At 38.0% G+C, this 8,444-nt stretch overlaps 1 protein-coding gene across 1 annotated transcript in view; it reads right to left on the reverse strand.

Moving 5' to 3' along the window:
• Positions 1–448: 448 nt before the first annotated feature.
• Positions 449–8,444, reverse strand: part of LOC100949496 (peptidyl-tRNA hydrolase 2, mitochondrial-like) — a 9,953-nt gene continuing 1,957 nt past the window's right edge. Inside the window, exons 2-3 of the mRNA XM_012801186.1 lie at positions 976–1,101; positions 449–861 (exon numbers count right to left, since the gene is read on the reverse strand). Of these exons, the coding sequence (XP_012656640.1) occupies positions 449–861; positions 976–1,101 (539 nt within the window). The remainder of the gene's footprint in view (positions 862–975; positions 1,102–8,444) is intronic.

The following is an 8,444-nucleotide window of genomic DNA, read 5'->3' on the forward strand; positions in this document are numbered from 1 at the left end:
CCATTCCAATAAACTTTTTTTCCTTAAAACTTTTAAAAATCTGTCTTACCAAGATCACCAGTGGCATTCATAATATATATAAAAGTTAATTCTTAAGCCTCATCTTACATCATCAGGTTTGATTTGCTCTTTTGTATTTGACTTTGCTAGCCTGGGTTGTCTTACTAATAAGGCAGCCATAGATTTATTGTTCAAACTGAGATGACTTTGAAAATGAAAAAAGACTATAGTCAATATTACACTAGTCAACAGATGTGAACTGGGATTTTCCTAGACAAACCTAAACTTTAAGGTGACTCTATTTGAAAAGTCTTACCCAATCTCTTTCCCTGGTGCCCCTTTCATTTATTTATTTATTTATTTATTTTTAATTGAAAGAAGAAATTCAGCTTTTATTTGACAGGCATCAAATACACATGATAGAGAAACTGTCATCATAAAAGTCCATCTAATAAAGTTTTAGGTTACCAGTGACTTTGTCAATTAAGTCTGCTGGTCCTGGCCCAATTCCTAAGACCGTTGAAGAGCCTGGTGCAATCTGAGTACGTCCAGCATCTTGGATTAAATTTACAGTCAGTCCCAGCATTTTCGCATGGGTCAATAACCCAACCAGGGTTTCTTCATCAGGAGCTTTGACCACCACTTTGGGCTGGCCACAATATTCCCAATGTTTGAGCACTTCTGGGTTTTTCCTTTGAATTTGCTTGTAGGCAGAAATGGCAGCATGAGAGCACTGGGCAGCCACTTTTCCTTTTCTCATCTTTAAATCAGTCCGAACAAGAATCATTTTGTACTCCCCATTTTCTCCTAAGATGTTTGCTTCAGTGCCTGTCTCGCTCATAGGTTTTTGTGTTGTTTTTTCTTTTTGCAGTTTTTGGCCAGGACTGGGTTTGAACTCGCCACCTCCTGCATATGGGGCCGGCGCCCTACACCTTTGAGCCACAGGCACTGCCCTCTGCGCCTGTCTCGTCAAGCCTTTGGAAAGCATCCCAATACGTACTCGGAAGGCCCAGCGCAGGCACATACCACAAGCAACTCCAGCAGCCAAGGTGAAAGCACCAGGATGAGCCACATATTCCATGACCAAAGATTTGGAGGGTACTTAAAATGACTGGGCTTCCTACTCGCACCTTTTCGTTCACTCCCAGGCAGCTAACACGCGTCTGTGGCGCCAACTATCACTTCCGGGGTGCCTGGACTACAAGTTCCGGATCAAGAACCCGGAAGCAACCGGTCATTTTACCTCCTGGCCACGCCCACAGGGACCTCGTCAACCTGGAACTGAAACCCCACGAGGACCAGCCCAGCTGGCGCCTCTTTCAACATCCTCTCTCTCCCTTCGCTCTGTTATTCACTCTGTGCCAGCTATGCTGGCCTGTTAAGATTTTCTTCAAAATACCAGGGCACACTGGCTTTTCTCTTTGACTGAAACGCATGTTTCTAAGAGATCCTTATGCGTCACTTCTGTATCCGCCACATATAATTTCTTAAGTGCCATTTTTCTGCTAGCTCTTGCTGACAATTATTTAACATGCCATCTTGACAACTTTCTGTGGCTGTTGGCACTTTATCCCTCCATAAAATGTATCACCATTCAATAAATTGTATAGTGTATTATTTTATGTATTGTTTGTATCCCCCAATTAGAATATAAACTTAAAAAGGAGGTATTTTTGTACTGAGGATCTTTCCTTCCTAACCCATTTATTAGTTTTCTGTGGAGCCATTCACTGAGCTTTACACACACACAGAGGCTCATCCAGATTCTGCTTTATTCTGAGTAAACCAGCTTAAAAACTTTTATGTTCACATTCATGAGGATTGGCCTTATATAATGTAAATACTGACTATTAATTTAATGAAAAGTATTGCATAAATATGCTGTAAAGAATAAAATATGAGGGAGGCAAAATGTGTGTGTATTTGTATCTGTGTGTGTAAAGAACAATTAAAATGAACCCAAACCCTCAGTTGTCACACATAATAGAAAGTCAATGACTAATGTCTAAATTAAAAAATAAACATAGAAGCAAATTTTTAAAATGGAATTAAATACCTGAACATATTTCTGGAGAATTTTAAAAGTGATGTGTTTGGGGAATAAATTTACACACAAGCAAGATTGAGACAAGAGATGACTACTTTCCATATTAATTAATTTTATTTTCATGAGCATTATTTAAAATTATTTTTAAATGTAAAAACTTTATTTGTGTATATATAAGTAAATATAGGCTATCTTTACATTTATTTCTTGTTTAATTTCAGTTTTAAGATAAAAGATCTGTCAGAATATGTGTATAATCCATGTTTCTATCCAGTGGTTTGAATGACAGAACTACACAGGTACGTGTTTTTTTGTTATTGTTGTTGTTTTTTGTTTGTTTGTTTTGTGGGGAGGTTTTTGCGGTTTTTTTGGCCGGGGCTGGGTTTGAACCCACCACCTCCAGCATATGGCATATGGGGCCAGTGCCCTACTCCTTTGAGCCACAGGTGCCACCCCACATAGGTACATGTTTTTTTATAAAGGAGAGTATGCCTCCCAGTTTTTGTCATTCTTTTAGGGATGATTATATCCAGGCATGTTTTGTCATAGTTATTCACCAGATAATTTTTCACTTAGGAAGTGATTAACTTCCTAAAATGCTCCAAGTGACTGGTTTTTCAAAGAATCCTTTTACCCAATTCAAGCATAGGGCACGGTGATCACCATTTTGCTTTGTGGTAAGTGACATATAAATTCATCAGATATGCTATAAAAAGACTTGACCTGCAACATCTAGTTTCATGCTAATGTTTTTAAACTTGAGATGGGTAAGATGTAATCAATGGATTTATTGACCAAATGGAAATAAATGAAGTATTTACTTTAATCAATGAATATTTATTTTACATTTTCTTTTTTTCTTTTTTTTTTTTTTTTGGAGACAGAGCCTCCAGCTGTCCCCCTGGGTAGAGTGCTGTAGCATCACAGCTCACAGCAACCTCCAATCCTGGGCTCAAGTGAGTCTCCTGCCTCAGCCTCCCAAGTAGCTGAAGACCACAGACACCCGCCACAACACCTGGCTATCTTTTTTGGTTGCAGCCATCATTGTTGTTTGGCGGGCCCGGGCTGGATTCGAACTCACCACCTTAGGTGTATGTGGCTGGTGACTTAGCCACTTGAGCCACAGGCACCAAGCCTATTTTACATTTTCTTTCTTAACATCTTATACTTTACATTGGAAATTAGTCAAATGGAGAAGAATACACACAAAAAAATCCAGTAAATTACTTCTGCAAAACAGCTACTAGGAATGTTTTAGAGAATTTCCTTTCATTTATTGTTTGACCTTTAACTGTAGTACCCTAATAATGTTTATCTCTTTTTTTTACTTAATATTATACCAAATGAAATTGTCTTTATAATAATTTTTTGTAAATGTAAATTAAGTGATTATAAAATATATCATAATATTTCATAATGGGGTTAAAAATTTACTTAAGGTTATGAATTTATTTTTATTTAGCGCATTTATCACTGCATTGAGTATCTGTACATTAATACATTTTGTGGTCTTTCATATGACAAAATTATCAGATGTGAAACTAGCATGTCTAACAATTAAAAATCATAATTAATACATATTTTCAAAAATATGTATATATAATCACTGATATCAATACCTTTCCTTGAAGGCTGGCAATGGTAGCTCACATCTATAATCCTAACACTCTGGGGAAGGCTGAGATGTGTTGATTGCTTGAGCTCAGGAGTTTGGGATCAGCCCCTATCTTTACTAAAAATAGAAAAGTAGTTGTATATAGTGGTAGGTGTCTGCAGTCCCAGCTACTTGGGAAGCTGAGACAAGAGGATATCTTAAGCCCAAGAGTTTGAAGCTGCTGTGAGCTAGGATGACTCTTAAAAATAACAACAACAAAAGAACCTTTCTATGAGCATTCTATGATGGTGGCAGTTGGCAGAACATGAGGCCCACTGTTGAGGAATATTACTTCTATATGCTGGGTATTCAACTGTGTTCCCCAAAAGATATGTAGAAGGCCTAAGCCCCTGTGCCTCAGAATGTGATATTATTTGGAATCAGAATTGTTAATGATATAAGTAGTTAAGATGAGATCATGATGGAGTGGAGTGAGTGCTTAATCCAATATGGCTGGTGGCTGGTGTCCTCATAAGAAGAAAGAGAAGAAATAGACACACAAGGGGAGGAGGACAAGTGACAATGGAGGCATAGACTGATGGGTGCTGCTACAAGTGAAAGAATGCCAGCGACTATATGTAAACCATCAGAAACTTCTGCCATGCAGGTTTTAGGGGTAGCATGGCCTTGCTGACATCTTGATTTTGGATTGCTAGCTTCTAAACCTACCTGACTATAAACTTCTGTTGTTTTAATACACAGCCTTGTGGTAACTGGTTACAGCAGCTCTAGGACAGTAATGTGCCACACAAACTACATTCCTGCATGCCCTCTGTCCCATAGGCACTCCAGGCAGCCTCCCACCCACTCCCATCCTCCTCACCACACCCCCCTAGTTTCAGCTAGTACTCCTCTATACATTCTTCCTTACTCAAATACTTCTCTGTCTGTATTACTAAATCAAATAAATTTCCTATTTCAGTATCTGAACTGACACATGTCTTGGGCAAGGACTCGCCCAAGCAGAAATTCAGAAACTTCTAATGTTCTTTCCTGGTTTACTTGTTTCCAGGACATCAAGTCTCTCCTTATATTTTCTGAAAAATTCTGATATTCTTCTTTTATTGATCTCTTCATATTTAATCACTGCTCATTTGTGTGTATTTTTACTCATTCCCCCAAAGTCTATTCAAACTTTATTTAAACATTTATTGAATCAACATTCAAAAAACCACTCACATTTACATTTTGATTATTTCAGCATTCTTCTGATAAAAAAGAATAAAATTTGCATAAAGTTAGAAAGGGTATGGGAGGTTCTAGCATATTTATTATGAAAGTAACTTTTTTCTATATTAAAGGAAAATGTCTTACAGCCACTAGGCATCAGTACTGAACTTATTCAATGAGTTATAGTTTGGATTAACTTGTTATTTACATTTGAAGCCTTCATTTATTTTCAACTGAGATGTTTAAAAATGAATTTTAATAATAAACTGCCAAATTATTCATTTTGGTTGATTTATAGCAATGTTTAGAGAACTCAGAAAGTTGATTAAAATAACTTGCTCTTGTATTTGTCATCCAGACCTATAAATTTTGTAGTACTTTAATAAGTTCTTTTGCTTAAATAAACTAAGTCTTTGGTTTGCTCTCATTTGGGGGGTGGTATAAGGAGTAAGGGGAAGGCAGAAACCTAGTAAATTCTATCAAGCCCTAAGCCCTCAGTGACACAATCTAAGAAACAATAGTTCTTTTCCAGGGAAATGCCTCATCAGAACTAGCCCCTTGGTCTCTTTTCTTACAATATTACCATTCCTGTACTCCTTGCATACACTCGATGAAGTCCTCACTGCTCACTGCTGTTATTCATAGTTTTTTCAAAGGTGGCAGACACTCTGATCAATCTTTGATTGGGCTCCCCGAGCTTTTTTAAACTATACCTCAAACCTGGGCTTTGTGTTCAGTTTTATAGAATCCAGTCTCAGCAGGAAAACTGGTAAGTCTGTTTTGTAAGAATTCCCACCTTCTACATCTGATCTAATTCCTCATCCTTCATGTATGTGATCACCTAGGCCTTCCTTCAGCAAGAACCTTATCAAATTGGTTTAGCCAAAATCCTCCCTTATCCGAGAGGTTTCCTCTTAAGAATTGTCCATCCACTGATTCTCATCCTGCTCTTTGGCTGTAAATCTCCCCTTATCCATGCTATTTTTGGAATTGAGCCTGCTTGTATCCTGAGGGCTCCTTTTGTTAGTGAAAAAGTTTTTTTTTTTTTTTAATACAATTTATCTTCATCACTTTAACTTCTGTCCAGTTTTGGTTTTCTTTAACAAAGGTAAGGCATTCATTTAGAAGAGGTGTTATAAATTCACTTCAGAGACATTTTTTCCCCTGTAAACAACTTGACTGACTTAGATTTTGTTAATTGACAATTTTCCATATATCGTATGTTTCTAAACAGCCTGGATTCTCTTAATTTACTACCAATTCAAGAATGTTTATAGAGAGAGACATTGCAGGATAGTAATGATCAGACATCTTACACCCTGGGGAAGTCTAGGAAATAAAAATATCAAGCTCTTCTCCCCCATGTGGAACCCAGACTCCTGGTAAGTCTCTTTGTCTAGAGGGGAATATGTGGATGTTAGGCTTCTTGATTTTGGGGTCACTCTCCTATAATGCACTCCCCTACCTGTGCAAGTACCATCTGTCCATAAAACTGGGGCTTGGCATACTGATGCAAGCTATTGCTTTGGCTGATAAATTCACAACAAGTAATAAATTGTCCTTATCTCTGACCCAGAAGCAGACATTGTTTTATATACATATATCTACATATGTATACTATATTTATATATGCACATGTATAGCACATGTTTATATATACTATATACTTAATACACACAGTAGAGACTAAATTGTTAACTCATAAGTAGGATAGTCAATACAAACCTTTAGGTTCAACAAATACAGCATGTAATTTCATATGACCTATATTATAAATAACCAGTGGTTGTTATTAATCATGCTGTAGTTGACCCAAAAGTTTGTACTCACTATTGTGTGATATAAAGCTGTGAGAAACTTGTGGCTTGGTGCTCGTAGCACAGTGGTTTTTGGTGCTGGCCACATACACCAAGGCTGGCAGGTTCAAACTCAGCCTGGGCCAGCTAAGCAACAATGACAACTGCAACAGAAAAAATAGCCAGGCACTGTGGCAGGTGCCTATAGTCCCAGCTACTTGGGAGGCTGAGGCAAGAGAATCACTTAAGCCCAAGAGTTTGAGGTAGCTGTGAGCTGTGATGCTATAGTGCTCGACCGAGGGCTACCTAGTGAGCCTCTCTCAGTTTTTAAATGAGGCTGCATGTTAACAGCATAATAGAATTGGAGTTATGACATACAAATGGCAAAACATAACTATAGTCCAGAGAGTGGAAGGAAGGGGAGGTGGGGATATGGGAAGAGGGAGGGTATTTGGAGGGACCTCACATAGTGCATGATGTAATGGTACATTTCAAAACTATTTAGAAATGAGTATAATTGTGATGGATGTGCTACTTAGTTCAATGTAAACATTTCACATTGTGTATCGAAGCAGTACCCTGAACCCAATAAATGCATCAATGTACAAAGTTATGATTTAATAAAAATAATTTTTAAAAATGATGCTGGGTGAACTGAATGGCAATCTGTAGAAGAATGAAACTGGACCCCCATCTCTCACCATTAACAAAGATTGATACTCACTGGATAAACAATCTAAACTTATGACATGAAACTATAAAAATATTAGAAGATAGTGCAGGGAAAATGCTGGAAAAAATTGGTGGCAGAATTTTTTATGAGTCAGACTATCCCTGGGCAATTGAAGCAATACCAAAATTATATTACTGGGATCTGATCAAACTAAAAAGCTTCTGCACAGCAAAGAGCACAGTAAATAAAGCAAACAACAACATTCAGAATGGGAAAAGATATTTGCAGGTTATGCTTCTGACAAAGATCTAACAACTAGAATTCACAGAGAACTCAAACTAATCAGTAAGGGGGGAAAAAAAAAAAACCATAACCCCATTTCTATGTGGGCAAGAGAATTGAAGAGAAGCTTCTCCGAGGAAGACAGGCGAAGGACTTACAAACATGAAAAAATGCTCATCGTCTTTAATCATCAGAAAAATGCAAATCAAAACCACTTTGAGATATCATCTAACTCCAGTAAGATTAACCCCCATAACAAAATCCCAAAATGACAGATGTTGGCATAGATACCGAGAGAAGAGATCACTTCTACACTGCTGGTGAGAATGCAAGCTAATACGGCCTTTTTGGAAAGAAGTTTGGAGAATACTCAAGGAACTAAAAGTGGACCTACTGTTTGATCCTGCAATCCCCCTACTAGGTATTTTCCCAGATAATCTAAAATCACTTTACAACAAAGATATTTGCACCAGAATGTTTATTGCAGCCCAATTCATAATTGCCAGTCATGGAAGCAGCCCAAGTGCCCATCAACCCATGAATGCATTAACAAATTGTGGTATATGTACACCTTGGAATACTGGGTAGACATAAAAAAGATGGAGACTTCACATCTTTTATGTTTACCTGGATGGAGCTGGAACATATTCTTCTTAGTAAAGTTTCTCAAGAATGGACAAAAAGGCTCGGCGCCTATAGCTCAACCGGCTAAGGCGCCAGCCACGTACACCTAAGGTGGCGGGTTCGGATCCCCAGCCCGGACCCGCCAAACAACAATGACGGCTGCAACCAAAAAATAGCCGGGCGTTGTGGCGGGCGCCT

The sequence above is a fragment of the Otolemur garnettii genome, unplaced genomic scaffold, assembly GCF_000181295.1.
Source record: "Otolemur garnettii isolate 467f Iridium unplaced genomic scaffold, OtoGar3 scaffold00001, whole genome shotgun sequence".
In the NCBI taxonomy this organism is placed as follows: domain Eukaryota; kingdom Metazoa; phylum Chordata; class Mammalia; order Primates; family Galagidae; genus Otolemur; species Otolemur garnettii.